Source organism: Panicum virgatum, chromosome 1N (assembly GCF_016808335.1).
Source record: "Panicum virgatum strain AP13 chromosome 1N, P.virgatum_v5, whole genome shotgun sequence".
NCBI classification, from domain to species: domain Eukaryota; kingdom Viridiplantae; phylum Streptophyta; class Magnoliopsida; order Poales; family Poaceae; genus Panicum; species Panicum virgatum.
This window is the reverse complement of record NC_053145.1, coordinates 62,703,250-62,719,407: the sequence shown is the minus strand read 5'-3', so window position 1 is coordinate 62,719,407 and position 16,158 is coordinate 62,703,250. Positions and strand designations below refer to the sequence as shown.

Here is a 16,158-nt window from a genome sequence, read left to right as displayed (position 1 = left end):
TTGGATGAATTAGCGCTTTTTATGGCTTCTTCAAAAGAGGTGGGATCACCCTCATTCTGTATTTCTTCGCTATTATAGACTTCATAGTCATTAGAAATAGCTGGTTTTCTAGTTTTTTGTGACCTTCTCGGGGCCACTGCGATTGGTATTTCTTGCACATGAGGCTGTTGTTGCTCCCCCTCATCCATGGTAACGGGTTCTATTTGGTCCTGAGGAACAGGGCCCTCATTTCCATTTGCTGCCACGTTAGGAGGACCAACAACAGGTGGTGGCACCGCAGTTTCCTGCACTGCAATGTCAGGTGGATCGACAACAGGTGTTGGCAGTGCAGTTTCCTGTTCTATCGGTGCCACAACCACAGGCAACGAGAAATAAGGCTCTTGAGGCATCGGAGTGGGAACGAATACCCGCTTCTCCTCAAGGTCAATTTTTCTGGGCACCATGCTCCCCCTGATCATCTGATCTTCTAAAAAGGCAGCGTGTCTTGTTTCTACAAACTTCATGTGTCTGTCGGGACAATAAAAACGATATCCCTTAGACTTTTTTGGATAGCCAATAAAATGACAACTGACTGTCTTAGGATCTAGCTTCCCAATATTCGGATTAAATACTTTGGCCTCAGCTGGACAGTCCCATACGCAAAAATAATTAAGCGAGGGTTCTCTTCCTGTCCACAGTTCATACGGTGTTTTCGGCACCGATTTACTTGGCACCCGATTAAGAATGTAAATGGCGGTTTTTAACATCTCCATCCATAAGTTAATCGGTAGTGTAGAGTAACTCATCATACTTCTGACCATATCCATCAGGGTACGGTTTCTTCTTTCTGCTACTCCGTTCTACTGAGGCTCGCCCGGTGTCGAATACTGGGCAACTATGCCATTTTCCATGAGGAACTTTGCAAAAGGTCCTGGAACCAGGGTTCACCAAACCGGTGGGAACCGTCCGGTTTGATCGGTTACCGGTCAAACCGGTCCGGACTGGTTCCGGTTTCGGCCGGTACCCAACCGGCCAAAATTCAAAATTTAAATTTAAATTCAAAAAAATGAAAAAATCCCAAAAAAATCCTAAAAATACTTCAAGGTGCGATGAATCTAATGGTATCAAATTTTCTCAAAAATTCGTTCATTTAGTATAGTTTGCGGGGAATTAAAGTTAAATCAAAAAAGAAAAAAAAATGGGCCGGCCCATTAAGGCCCACCGGTCAAACCGGTCAAACCGGCCGGTAAACCGGTCAAACCGGTCGGTAAACCGGTAAAACCGGTCGGTAAACCGGTTGCACAGGAGCTTTTGAATTTGGATTTGAATTCAAACCGGTCAAACCGGCCGGTAAACCGGTTGCACGGGAGCTTTTGAATTTATTTTAATTTGGATTTGAATTCAACCGGTTTCCACCGGTTACCGGTCAAACCGGTCAGGTAAACCGCTACCGGAGGGCGGCGGTTTGACCGGACCGGTCGGTTTGGTTAACCCTGCCTGGAACTTGGCCATTGGGGGTGTGTCGGCCGTAGTACTCTCCCCCACGGTCGGATCTGACTATCTTAATCTTTAAATCATGTTGGTTTTCTACTTCTGCTTTGAATATCTTGAATTTATCCAATGCTTCTGATCGTTCTTTGATTGGATAAATGTAGCCATAACGCGAGTTATCGTCTGTAAATGTTATGAAAGAAACATAACCATCTACAGTAGTGACAGGAAATGATCCACATATATCTGTGTGGATTATTTCTAGAATTTCCGCACTTCATTTGGCACTTTTCTTTATGTTCTTAACGAATTTTTCTTTAATGCAATCAATATATTGTTCTAAATCTGAAAATTCTAACAGTGGAAGAATTGATGCTTTCACTAAGCGCTCTATTCTCCCCCTCAAAATATGGCCTAAACGACAGTGCCATAATTTCGACGAGATTGCATCAATTCGTTTGCGTTTCTTAGTAACATTCTCATATGAGGAGGCATTCTTATTCTCAGAACATACAACATTCACATTCTCAGATAATGAAAGCAAATATAATTTGTGTTGTCGGAAGGCAAGACCAACACATTCTGAATTAACTTGTATCTCACACTTGCCATCACCAAAATGACACGCAATAGCGTCATCATCTAATTTAGACACACTTATTAAATTTCGTTGCAAAGACGGTACATAAAGAACATCTCTCAGACAAAGTACAAAGCCACTATGTAATTCTAAGTGAAATTTTGCAATGGCTTCGACTTCAGCTTCTACACCATTTGCAACTTTAATTCTTCTTGCGTCTCTTGGCAGGGTCCTCCTCATATTTGATCCCTGTAAAGAATTAGCAACATGAGTAGTTGCACCAGAATCAATCTACCAAGTGAATTTGTCATAACTTAAATACAGAGATTCATCTACAAAAGTAATGGTGTCATCACCCTTTCTTAACAACTCTTTCAGGAACTCGGGGCAGTCCCTCTTGTAGTGCCCTCTTTCTTTGCACTTCAGGCACTGGTCTTTGTCAACTGGAAAATTTTTCCAGTCTTTCTAAAGGTTCTGTTGAGGTGGTCTGGAAGGGCCACTCTCATGCTGATTCTTGCCTGGTGGGAAAGGTCTCTTGTTATGCTGAAAGTTTTTATTCTGAAAGTTCTTTTTCTTGTGCTGAACTTGAAAAGCAAGCTCACCACCATTGGCGTTCTTAAGGCGATCTTCTTCTTGAACGCACATGCCAATCGGCTTGTCAATACCCCAATCTTCTGGAAAAGCGTTATAGTTGACATGAAACGTCTTAAACGCCTTTGGTAGGGACTTGAAGACCAGCTGAACAATGAACTTTTCTGGCAAAGGCATGTCCATAGTCTTGAGCTTGTTGGCCATGTGGCTCATTTCTAAGATATCTTCTTTGATGCCACCGCCAGTGTATTTTTTGGTGATAAGCTGCTCAGCAAGAATGGCAGCATAAGCCTTGGAAGAACCAGTAAACTGACTCTTCACCTTTGCTAAATATTCTGAAGCGGTGTCACAATCTGGGATCGCCATCTTGATGGCATCTGAAGTGGAACCCTTCATGACCATAAGACACTTGCGGTTGGAATCGTTCCAACATGTCTTGTCAGCATCATATATGGTCATCGCAGAGTCATAATTCTTCTCTCGGATAGCCCAAGCAGCAGCTTCTTCATTCTGTGCCCTTATGGGCTTTTCTGGTTCTTGTGGAGCTGGTGTTGTGATGGCCAAATCTATATTGGCCATCGTCAGAGCTATCTCCAATTTCTGGTACCATTTCCCATAGTTGTTGCCATCCAGTTCAGGAATGACATTCACATAAGTCATAGCATTAGAGCCTGAAATTTGAATTCAAAATTTGTGAGGACAACAATAAATGCATGTTATCAATTTAACGTTGGTCAAAATTAAAACATGCGATAATCTATGCATTAATTCTAAATCACCGTTGGACAGAAAAAGAAATAATGCATAAAGAATTCTAAACAAAAGTATAATATTGCAATAACAACTTTGGTCAGAAATTACAATATCATAATGTATAATAAATTTCTGAGAAACAAATTCTATAAGCCTCTATATTAATTATCTTGTTGGTTCAAATTAACATAGAGACAAAAATAATTCTATGCAGCGGAAACATGTAAAATTCTAAATATTCAGAAGCGAGGTTGTGAAATTTTCTGCTCTAAAAATTATACACGTTGGTGCATATCTACAGAGGTTCGAATTCTAATCAAATTCTAATCAAACTCATATTCAGAAAGCTTCTGAAAATATAAAAGGAAATCTGGATTCTATACTGTTTATGCGGTCCAAAGGAGCTTTCGGCCCGCGGCCCACCCGCTCGCAGGCGCCCCTCCGCGCGCCCATGCCGCAACCTGGGCCTGGGCCGCGATTTCGGCCTGCTGGCAGTGCCCTCTTGGGCTGATTCTGGCCCATTCGGCCGGCCGGCCGCTGCAGACCGTCGGATCGAATCCGACGGCTGCCCGGCGATGGCGGCGGATCAAAACTGCGCCCGGCCGGGATCACGGGAAACCCTAGCCCATTTACCTCTTGCTCCCCCCTTTCTTCGCATCTGAAACAGCGTCGCCGGCCGCCATGGCCGGCCGGGGAAGTTGGCAGCGCGGCGGCGCCCCCGCCGGTCCCCACGCCGGCGCGCGCGCTCAACCGAGTGGGAGCGCGCCACCGTCGAGCGGACTGGAGGTGGGGCACGGGCCGTGCGCTGGTTCTGCGTGGCAGCCGCGGCCCTGCTCGCGGATGCGCGACGGCGAGCGGCGGCGGCCGGGAAAGAGGTAGGTTCCCCCTCTCCCGTGTGTTCTCAAGTCTGCGGGTTATGGTTTGACGGGTCTAGGGTTAGTGTTCTTGTGTTCTTGTTCGATTCGAGATCGAAACTCGATTTCTTTCATCTCCTACTTTCTGAGCGTAGATCTGAGCAAAATAACCCCAAAACTTCGATCTACATCTAGATCGGCGACTGATACCAATGTTAGAATCAAAGATTCTTAATTTCTGAGTAGGATCTATTCTAGATATACAAATCGAGTAGGGGTACATGGTTCTGAGTATAATCACAAGAAGTTCATGCCTAATCTAATACAAGAGAGAGAGACAGAGAGAGAGGTGGGGGAGAGGGAACACAGACCATCGGCCGCGGCTGCCGCGGAGGAGGAGCTCTGGTGCGCCATTGCTCTAATGGCGGCGAGGAGGTCGTGGACGGCGAGGCGCTGATCCGGCGGCGGCGGTGGACGGCGAGGGTACCGGTTCCCTTCGGGCCGGTACCGGCACTGGCCAGGGATGACGGCGACGGTGGGGAGCGATGTGGTGGCGCTTCCCGTCGGCCTCGCGCTAACCCTAGATCGGTAGGGATGTAGGAGGGGTTGGTGGCGTCGGTCAACCTAGTGTTGCGTGCCCCGGCACCCCTCCAGTTCCCTCCAGTTCTTATAGCACGGGCGACGGGGGCCCACTAGCCATGTTTGGCTGGACGCACCCGATCAGAGCGCAAATCAAGGAATTGACCCTTGGAGATCAATTCCAACAGAAACTGCATGAGATGACTGCACGGAGATACTTCTGCTCCATTCCTCGTCAGTCGTCACGACGGGACGCATCGAAAGAGGCGACGTCTCCTTAAGGGAGTCACGAGCGAAGCGCGCCTGGGAGAGAGGCTTGCTGCGTTGGGCTCGTCGGGCAGCGCAAGTCCACGCTGCTCTCCATCCTGGGTGGCAGCGCGCCACGCAGGGACGGTCCTGGTCGGGGCTGCCTGCCATGGCGCGGCGTGCAGCGCGCACAGGCTTCATGACGGAGTAAAGCATGCTGAACCTGCACCTCACTATGGCGGAGAAGCTTGGCTGTCCGGCACGCCGTCGAGGCACTGCGGGCGCTGGAGGTGCCGGTTCTGACTTCTGAGCGAGGTTGCACGTCCGCGGAGAGCACCGTGGTTGCGCATGTGCCGCGGCGGCGAAGGCGGCCGCCGCGCGTGGGTCGAACGTCGACGGAGGGCATGAACGTCATCCAGAAGCTCGAACCCGCTGGCGTCGCTGGCGAGTTAGGCCATGGCGCCGCCCAGAGGCTCGACGAACCACCAATTAGACATGGTCACATGGAACGACGCCGACGAAGTCACGCTCCTCCTCGCAGCAGCTGCCTTCCGCGATCGCGCTGGCCGAATACAGCGCAATCGGGGCGCAACGTCCGACGCAGGGGTACTGCTCCGCTCCATCTCCCCGCATATCAACGAGCCAAGGTGTGTCCTACAAGCTCGGGCGGTCGAAGAGCATCTTCCAGCACAAGGCGCCGGGGGAATCCGCCGCTGCGCACGGGCACCTTGTGCATGATCTCCGTGCCAAAGTTTGGGGCTTTGTCAACACTGGCCTGAGACCGAGAGGCCCAAGATGCATCCACCATGATGCCGGTGGTCACCGATCCGAGGTGCTTGATGAGTACATGAAAATGAATGAGCGGGCACTGGCGGGGTTGCCCCCGGAGAAGGGTCCGCCGCTACTGAGGTCTCATTCGGTTATATATGGATTTATTTATTTTGGCCTGGGAATAATATAATAGAAACAATAAGGGACTCATGATAAGTACTATAGGAGATCGGAATTTATTTTGAGTCGAGAACTAATTGCAATAAAATAGACGCATAATATACAACAAGAGACCGAGATTAGATTCCACACCTCTCAACTTATGGATTGATTCTTAGTCTCTTGTTGTTGCAATTAGTTCTCGATCCAAAATAAATTCCGATCTCTTGTTGTCTGTCATAAATCTCTTGCTCTATGTATCATTTCCTGGTCTGGAATAAATTCATACGTAACCGAACAAGGCCTAAGGAAAAAGGAAGACAAATTGATCGAAGCCAGGTGGAGGAAGGAGCTTGATGAAGAGATGCAAACACAGATGCGGCACCATAGTCTCTTCTGGTTAAGGAAATTTGTATCTTGCTCGATGACACCATCAAGGACCTCAGGACTTTACTCTGGTACGAATGCTGTGCTGCAAGTAGTTTATGTAGGAAATTTCCTTCCCGAATCTATCTGCTTGCTGTTATCTATTCTGAACTTTGTTGCTCGTTCTGTATTTTAGCGTTAATTTAGTGTTGGGCAAATCACCATAGAAGTTGTTCAGAGAAGGAAATTGATTATGCGGCCTGATTGTTGCAATATTCTGCATTGTCTGACCTGTTAGCAAAATAGCACATCAAGCCTGTATATTTGCATGGCTCAGATCACTAGGTCGACGTTAGCTATTTTTTCTTGTCATCCGTAAGTGAATTGAGAAATTGACCCTGTTGATCATGAATAGATGGTGACACCTTAGGATTAAGCATGCACAGTTAATTCCGCTCGTATGTAATTCTTCAATGCGGGAATTCTCTGACTGACAAATTTGTTGGAAGTTAGCTCAATTGATCTCTGCATTATTCTAGTGTACTGTTGTCAGGAAGTTGCTGTGTAACTCAAAAAAAAAACTTCGATGTGTTTCATATGTATTGCCAGTTTTGGTGTTCTTTCTATGATGGTTGATGGCTAGCAGCAACACTGCGATATTTGTGTGGCTTCAGCCTGTATAATCACCTGAGCAAACTTTTAGCATTGTGATGGGTTTTCTTTTTAGGTAAGCTACCAAGCACCACTTGATTAGTCCAGCTCTTCTCAGTGCTTGGTTGGTTTTGAGCTTGTACAGTACCAAAGAACCTTAACCCCCAATTCTAACCTTGCGGTTGGCGAGAACGTATCTGGTGTTACCACCCATTAGGGTGTTATCGTGTTACCGACTCTAATTACATCTAAATTTATGCATAAAAAATTATTCAAAAATTTAAATGGATAGAGCCCGTAATCATCTACTATCATGAAAAGTTTGAGGCTGAACAAAAATCTGTGCAAGAATAAACAAAAAAAGAATCTTGCACTTAAATAGTTCCGGGTTCAACTGTTCATCCCAAACCCGTAACCCACTACTATTCATAGGCTGATCTCTCTTTTTTGTTTCTCATTGCAAATTTCAGTTGCATCTCAAATTTTGCATGATGGGAGATGCTTGCATGCTCTATCCATTCATATTTTTGTTGGATTTTTAGATGCACAAATTTAAGTGCAATTAAAGTTAGTAATACAGTAACAACTAACTTGCTGGTAACAATGTTTTCTAGTGTTTGGCTCTTTGTTAATCATAAGGAGCGACGAGGATCCGTAGAAGCTGACAACCTCCAGGATTGCTCGTTGCATCTTAATCCAATCGAAGTTCTTTCTGACTGCACTAGTTTCTGCAGGATCAAATCATCAAAGTGGTAACTTTTGCTGCAGATTTAGGCCATGTTTCTGTAGAGATCGAATTGTTTCCTGCGAAATGCATACGGATCAAAACATCGCAGCTGGGTTTGCTAACTAATGCGTATCCATATTTGATCTATATCCTGACTTCTGAGATGTAATAACAATCCAACGCCAAAAAATGCTGCTTGATGTAGCCCTGCTAATGGGTTGGAACCCGCACCATACCCAACCCCACCCAAAATTAACATATTTAGATACCCAACCCCACCCAACCCAATTAGTTAATTTCTCAACTCTAACCAACCCGGCCCATTATAAACGGGTAACCCATAAAAACCCATGAGTTCTACTATGCAGATGAATTTAGTGGTTCTATGGGGACCACATATATGTCTAGCCACACTACTTTGCACAGAGTATCTGTCAGTCATTGACTCATCTCTAAAAATTTCAGTCAATTTCGATAAAATTTTATAGTGTGAACGCGAGATTTTAATTCTAGGGTCCGACTCTTGATGTGGAGCCCATGCGTAGTTCTAGCCACGCTGCTTTGCACAGAGTAACTGCTAGTCGTACTGAGTCATCTCCAACAAATTTCAGTCAATTTCGATAAAATTTTATAGTGTGAACGCGAGGTTTTAATTCCAGGGTCCGGCTCTTCATGTGGGGCCCACAGCTAGTTCTAGCCACACTGCTTTGCACAAAATAGCTGTCAGTCGTACTGAATCATCTCCAACAAAATTCAGTCAATTTCGATAAAATTTTCTAATATAAACACGTGGTTTTAATTTCAGAGTCCAGCTCTCACGTGGAACCCACATTTATATATAGTTATACTATTTTGTAAAATGTATCCATTTCAACCCACCCCAACCCGCCTCAACCTGCATTATATAGAACCCGCCCCGACCCACCCCATTAACTAATACAACACATTTTAACTCATCCAAACACACTCCATTTCAAAACTCACCCCATAAAACCCATTTCAACCCAACCCATTAGCAGGCCTAGCTTGATGGCGTCGCAAAACTTGCTCAACTGCCTGAAACTACATTGGATCAGTTTAGTCATGTCCCGACTTCCTAAGTGAGTCTCCATTTTTTGTAAACATGCAGTTAAACATATATTTCCTAAGTGAGTTTCCATTTTTGTAAACATGCTGTTACACATATATCTTAACTGTTTAGAGGGAGAGCGATACACTCAAGATGGTTGCTAAAAAGAAACATTCATCGCAGACATTGCCATTCTAGTAAAAACTCGCTCCAGAATCATTATTCACCCGACAAGATTATTCCTGTTACACAGTTCGAAAAAACGTCTGCAAAATGAAGAAGCATGCTTACATAGTTACAGCATACAAAACGACATGATCAAGAAAAACGCGGTTCAAAGAATGTTGTGGCTTCTCATGGCCTCGAGATTAGGCTAGTGAGAGCTCTCCAGCAGGGATATTCCTCTTCACCAATTTCTCCCATGATTCGTTAGTTTCCTCAATGACCTTCAGCGCATATTCCTGCATCAGACAAACAAGGATACCATAAGATTGCAAGAATAATCTCAGCGCTTCAGGCTAAATGAAGAAGTTGAGTTCAGGCTTACCTTGCTTGTGGGCTTGTTGCCGAGACCAAATCTGTTGGCAGGCTTTCCATCTGGTATCTTGTAGTCTCTGAACCAGTCTCTGATGGCAGTCAGTGTCCCCTGAATAGATATCATAAAATGGCAAAAACAAATGTAAGAAAAAGTGGTCATTGAGACTGCACACGCAACTTTGTAGTATTGACTCTAATCGAACTCAACACATAAGCTTAGCAGCAACACATAAAAACAAGGACAAACTGATTAGGGCCTGATCATTATATTTATAGGTGTAACATTTAGTACTACTTTCAGACTCTTCAGCTGAAGCTAAAAAACTAAAAACAGAAAGCAGTAGTGAGTAGTGGCATGATATGAAGGCATCCTACTTTCCAATCCATGATTAGAAAGCAAGTTTTCTATCCAATATTTGCTTTTAAATCTTCAACTGAAAACAAAAAAAAAACACAGTACCAACAATGACAACTTTTTCTCAAGAAAAAAAAATAGAAGTAATAACTAATAACAGAGAAATGCCCCACTTCTCACCAGGGAGATTGGCAATAGATACTGACGGAGAACAAGGACAAGCACTAAAAGAGGAGGACAAGGACCACAGTCATACCGGAAAATGCTTCTCAACATCATCCACATCATTAACAAGAGATGCTTTTGGGTCATCCAAAGAAATGGCCACAATTTTCCAGTCGAGCTCCCCCTCATCAATCATTGCTAAAGCTGCCAATGGTTTAACCTTAAGGACATCCCCAATATTGGCACGTCTTTCACCTATCTCAACAACATCAACTGGAAAAGAAAGCCACAAGAAAGAAAGATTTAGATAACATGAAGCTCATATAAAACCATGCTTGACAAAGATAACAAAAAAAAATCATTACCAGGGTCATTATCTCCGAATGCTCCTTCAACATCAGAATTTGCAGTAGTCGGGTCTTCCCATGTTTGAGGAAATAATCCATAGTTCCAATTAATATTGTACCTGATGTAAGAAGTAATGTCAAAGACAGCAGCGACAGCCACAAGCATTCAACCAGAGCAGTTTTAATATACCACTAAAGCCATTTAATTGTTTCCATGAACTTACATGTCGGACTGAAAAGATTAGGAGTATTCCATATATAGACCAACATCAAATCTGAATTCCCATGGTAACAATTATAATAACCTATAGGCTACAGAACTTTCCCACTACCATAGAACATAAAGGTACTATTGCATAGCTAACCCAAAAGGCACTAAACAACGGTACCCCATTGCATTCAGGATCCATCGGATGGGATCAAGAGAGCGAAAAACTTCTGAAAGTGCCGAGTTTTGAACTGGACGACGTCATTCAATTGAATCAATCGGTTGACCTACCATCATTCCCAATTCACAAGAAAGAGGTGATACCGTTTTCTAAAAGGGAGAAAGGAACAGTAAGCAAGAATTACACATTTCTTATCCCAATTCCAGGTTTCATAGTCCTTACGGGTAGTATCGGAGGTTGCCCTTCTTGGTGTCCTGCTTGATGGGCGTGAAGGCCTCGTCGGTGGCGACCTCCATCTTAGCGCTGCTCTCCTTGGGGATCTCGACGATGAAGTGGAACGCGCCGTCCCCGGCGCGCAGCGGCACGTCGTGCCACGGCGACAACTTCCGGCCCCCGCCGTCGACGAGGAAGACGCGGTAGTCGAGCGTCTCGGGCTGGCCCTGCTCCTTGGGCCGGAGGTCGGCGGTCTTGAGGAGCGCGGTGGTGGTGAGCCCCCGCTGGCGCTGGAACCGCACGGCGGTGGGGAGGCGGCTGGCGCGGCTGCGGAGGCCGGCGCCCGCTAGGAGCGTGAAGCGGGTCGCCGCCGTGGCGGACGCCGTCGCCGCGGTCGCCATCTGCACGGGCTCCGGGGTCCGCCGGGGATAGGGGGCTGGTGGAGGCGGAGTTGGAAAAAGGAGGATGAGGCGGCGGCGGCCACTGGGACTCGGGGCTCCGGATGACGAGGCCAAGGATTTGGACGGGGTGACGGGTCTCTCTCGCGTCGCGTGGTGTGTGGTGGCTAGCTGATCAGGCGGGCCCGCCCTGGTGTGGTGGCTAGGGAGGAATGTCTCGTGGGCCGGGCCAGCCGAGCCATCCAGAGTGCTTTTTTCATTTTTGTATTTAAAAAAATTAAAATTTCAAAAATATATGACGGTTTCGAAAAAATTCAAAACTATACCCCTGTCGCCCCTGCCTGGGCGACAGGGGGCCTGTCGCCCTCTGGCTGGGCGATAGGACCTAAATGTAAAAAAAATTTACATTTAGGTCCTAGCGCTCGGGACGCATTAAACAGCGAACTTGTAAAATAGATATAAAATTGTAGAAAAATCGAAAAAATACAAACTCAACTGTTCTGGATTCTATGAAACAAGATCTACAACTTTTGTTATATAAAGTTTTTCATTTGATCAATGTATCTTGCTCTATTTTAAATACTAGTTTAATACACTTTTATTAAAATCTCAAGATCCATCCTTTGGATGCAGGTCACCTTTGGCTAGAGTGTTTCATATGGTGAGCATAGGCTTGTACAAAATTGGTAGATCTAGAAAACATTTCTAGAATAAGTTTTTAAATTAAATCTTGCAATATGTCTAGTTTAAATGGGTTATTTATCCATACTGCTATACTGAGTTTTAGAAGCCATAACTTTTACAGTACCATTATTTTATTTCTTAAGAGTTATAAAAAAAGTTTGGTAAATTTTAGATAAGCACAACTAGACCAAATGAATTATGACTAAGGTAAATGCACTAAATCAAGAAAAATAGTTCTTGTACCTAGAAAAATTTGAAATAATTCATTTGGTCTAGTTGTGCTTATCTAAAATTTACCAAACTTTTTTTTAGCTCTTAGGAAATAAAATAATGGTACTGTAAAAGTTATGGCTTCTAAAACTCAGTATAGCAGCATGGATAAATAACTCATTTAAACTAGACATATTGCAAGATTTAATTTAAAAACTTATTCTAGAAATGTTTTCTGAATCTACCAATTTTGTACAAGCCTATGCTCACCATATGAAACACTCTAGCCAAAGGTGACTTACATCCAAAGGATGGATCTTGAGATTTAAATAAAAGTTCATTAAACTAGTATTTAAAATAGAGCAAGATACATTGATCAAATGAAAAACTTTATATAACAAAAGTTGTAGATCTTGTTTCATAGAATCCAGAACAGTTGAGTTTGTATTTTTCCGATTTTTCTACGATTTTATATCGATTTTACAAATTCGCTGTTTAATGCGTCCCGGGTGCCAGGACCTAAATGTAAATTTTTTTTACATTTAGGTCCTGTCGCCCATCCAGGGGGCGACAGGGGTATAGTTTTGAAATTTTTCGAAACCGCCATATATTTTTGAAATTTTAATTTTTTTTAAATATAAAAATGAAAAAAGGGCCCATCCAGACTTGGGTAAGCCTGGCCCAAGATGAAGTGGGTTGCACTTACACCCAGTCTCTGGGCTTTTATTTATCGCGGACAATATAATATCCGCGCACCTTCTTCCGATCCAGAATACACGGCCCACATCCAGGCGTAGCGTAGACGAATAACAGACCAACATGAGTTTTTCATAAAAGTTCTCCTAATTCTCCGTATTGCGCTCCGACCCAGCCCCGCAGCCCGATCACGAGGCCGAGGGCGATAGAAGAAACAGCGCGCAAGTCAGGGTTCACTTAGAGCAGAGCAGGTACAATAAGAGTCTGATTGGTTCCCTGCATCAACCTCTAGCCAGGCTCACGGGATGCAGTTTAATCCTGTTTGGATATCTGCACGAGGTAGCGAGCCTGGCTCCGGCGGTGCAAAAGGTTCCCACGAGCCTGGCTCCCGAGGAACGTGGAAATCGGTCGCACGCAGTGAGCCTGGCTGCCATGATGCAGGAGCAAGCGTGGGGGCCAGCGTCCAGACAAACAAAAGTGACTGGTCAAGCTAGTTGAGCGTGTAACCAATCAATTGCTCTGGCTGGCCTAGCTCTGGGAAACGTGAACCAAACAACTTGACGCTGCACCTCGCGAGCCTGTCCAGCACGGGTCTGGATGGCTAGCGCGAGCCAGGCTGCCGGCAGCAGAGAACCAATCAGGCCCTAAAGATTTATTAGCCTGTCTATGTCAGCAACAATCCTATATAGATGAGAGAGAAATAAGGTGAGAGTGTGTCATGTGCTTTTATCTAAGAGACGCCTCCAGCACGAGAAATAAAGCACAAGAGTCAATTTTGGAACTCAACCTGTCTCTTGCGCACGTATTTCATGAGTTTTTATTATTTTTGTATGTACAAATTTAATGTTCCTATACCCTACAAGAAACAATCTAAAAGACAGTTTATTGTAGCATATGTCTCTAAAAAGTGTCTCTTGATGACATGAAAGAGACTTAAAGCTCTGTTTATTGCCTTTGCTCTTATGTGAGATGACTTGATTGGTGCCCTGGCCCCTTGGAAATGGTTTTTTTTATATTTTACCATTATATCGGATGTCACTTATTAGATTATCACTTTTAGAATGTCACCTACAACTTTACCAGCGGAGAGAAGTTTAAGTTTCACTTTTACCACATTTGCTGAAGTGGCAAGCCACGCAGACATCACACGTTGGCGTCTAGTCAACTTAGGGATGCAAAATATCCTTTCTACCCTTGACTTGCTCCTCTCTCTTCCTCTCCGACGGCCTGGTCCCGCAACTCCTATCGCTGTCAGGTGGGCCTCACTTATCAGCTTCGTCTTCCACCTCCGGCTAGTTAGCGCACGACGTCGCGTTGGCGAAGGCCGCCTGCACGGCGCTACTGCGCTGGCCCCAGTAGCGGACGGCCGCGGAGGCGTTGGCCTCGAGCGCGCAGGAGAAGCCGTCGCCGGAGACCAGAGACTGGAAGGTCGCACCAGCCTGCGCGGGGAACCGGCCGCCGCCGCGCCACCATAGGACCCTGCCCGCGGCGGCATCGTAGGCCGCGACGTGGTCCGCACCGACCGCGAGGTCCCGGAGCGCGCCAGGCCCGTTGTAGAACTTCTCATGAATTCTTTTGTCTCTGATTCAGATAGCGATGGAAGGAGTCGGAGATATATAAACACAAATTAAACACGCTCCTCCAGAATTCAGCAGCAGACATGTCAAGAAACGCACTACACGTCTTGGCGCAGCAAGGAAAACCTTCGAGTTCAAGCTTGATCCCGTGTGCGTTTTCAGATAGGCACAAGTGATTGAGAAAAAAGAAAACAGAGAGAAAGGAAATCACCTTGGATTCTAGTCCAAAATTGATGAAGAAGCCAAGCTAGGGCAAGTCAAAAGCTCTCCTGCTGGTTTGTTGCCGCGTCGCCGTTGCTCCGTCGTTGCAGCGCCCCCAGTGGCGTGGGCACAAGCGCGCAAACGAGGGTGCGGTTTTCCTTGGCGACGCCGCAGACGACGGGCGAGGCAGCGCCGGCGGCCGAGACGGCGAGCGTGGCCGCGGAAGCTGGGGCCGAGGACGGCGGCCGCAATGAGAACGACGAGCAGGAGGGAGGGCAGCGGGGTCACTGGTTGGTCGGAGGGGGCAGATGAAGCTGACGAGTGGAGCCCACCTGGCAGTGATAGGAGTTGCGGGACCAGTCTGACAAAGAGGAAGAGAGAGGTGCGAGTCAGGGGCAGGAAGGATATTTTGCATCTCCGAGCTAACTAGGCGCCAGCATGTGATGCCTGCATGGCTCGTCACTTCAGCAAATGTGGTAAAAATAAAACTTAAATTTCTCTCAACTGGTAAAGTTGTAGGTGGCATTCTAAAAACGATAATCTAATAGGTGACATTTGTTATAATGGTAAAAATGTAAAAGACCCTGGTAAATGCTTCATCGGGCAACCTGCAGATCCATGCTATCCCACTTTCAGGTTGGAGCACTAGGTTGGAGCACTTGGTCTTGCCGTCTTGCGAGCAGGTTTTAGGTCGGGGCAGTGGGCCGGGGGTGAACTAGGAAAACCAGTTTTTTTTTAGGGAAAGCTTTTCTTATGCATTTTATATTGAAATTTGAATTCAATGAATTGTTTTTGCCTAATGAATTCTTTAGAAAGATTCCCGGATAAAGTCCAGTATATTATTTAGTTAGAACTAGGCGTGTAGCCCGCGCATTTGCGCGGCTAGTATTGAAAATTTAAAAATTTGCATGTTATTGTATTCTTACTTAAAGATTATACTATATTTTACAATACACCACCCTGTTCATTATCGTAAATTATGTCTTATTGTTGGTTAAAACAATTCAAATATGATCTATCTTATTTTTGTTTTATTTTGATTGATTGTTGTTAGCTTTAGTTTTTATTAATAGTATATATATTTATTTTTTCATAATGACATCGGTGGGAGATTTTTAATTAGGTATAGGGGTATTTTAGGCCAAATTTATCATAATGGCAGTGGTGGGTAATTTTTATTTTTCTATTTTCTCCGATTAACGTGAAAATTTCTAGACCTTGAGAGCGAACGTGGAGATTCCGTTTGTTGGCCAAATAATAAGATAATAGATCTGAATAAAGGCACACACGTAGGCGGGGAGGGGGGCTCTTAAGTGTTTTAAATGGAACATGATATAATATCCATGTTGTGTCCTCCGAACAAAAACTGAACTTCAAGAAATGAAATATTTTGATTCAAGCATCTTTTGATTCAAGCTATATATATCAATCAAAAGCTGGTTTGATGCCAATTTCGACTTGCAGAAGCTGCGCCATGACTATGCTTAGAAAGTAAAATGCCAAAAATATCATTTGGTCGCAACTACTGCACGCAACATTATCGCTGAAGCCTGCTACGGGAGAATGTTTG

The 16,158-nt window shown here is 45.1% G+C and overlaps 2 protein-coding genes across 2 annotated transcripts; both read right to left on the bottom strand.

The window, feature by feature from the left end:
- Nucleotides 1-2,515: 2,515 nt before the first annotated feature.
- Nucleotides 2,516-4,662, bottom strand: LOC120653758. Its single transcript, XM_039931434.1, has 2 exons — nucleotides 4,620-4,662; nucleotides 2,516-3,312 (listed from the first exon to the last, which is right to left on the bottom strand). The coding sequence occupies exons 1-2, from the start codon at nucleotides 4,660-4,662 to the stop codon at nucleotides 2,516-2,518; spliced, it is 840 nt and encodes a 279-aa protein (XP_039787368.1).
- Nucleotides 4,663-8,977: 4,315 nt separating this feature from the next.
- LOC120657304 (soluble inorganic pyrophosphatase 6, chloroplastic-like) lies at nucleotides 8,978-11,355 on the bottom strand. Its single transcript, XM_039935599.1, has 5 exons — nucleotides 10,832-11,355; nucleotides 10,239-10,339; nucleotides 9,965-10,146; nucleotides 9,364-9,462; nucleotides 8,978-9,277 (listed from the first exon to the last, which is right to left on the bottom strand). Exons 1-5 carry the CDS (start codon nucleotides 11,221-11,223, stop codon nucleotides 9,185-9,187), a joined length of 867 nt encoding a protein of 288 aa, XP_039791533.1. The 5' UTR covers nucleotides 11,224-11,355; the 3' UTR covers nucleotides 8,978-9,184.
- Nucleotides 11,356-16,158: the final 4,803 nt, after the last annotated feature.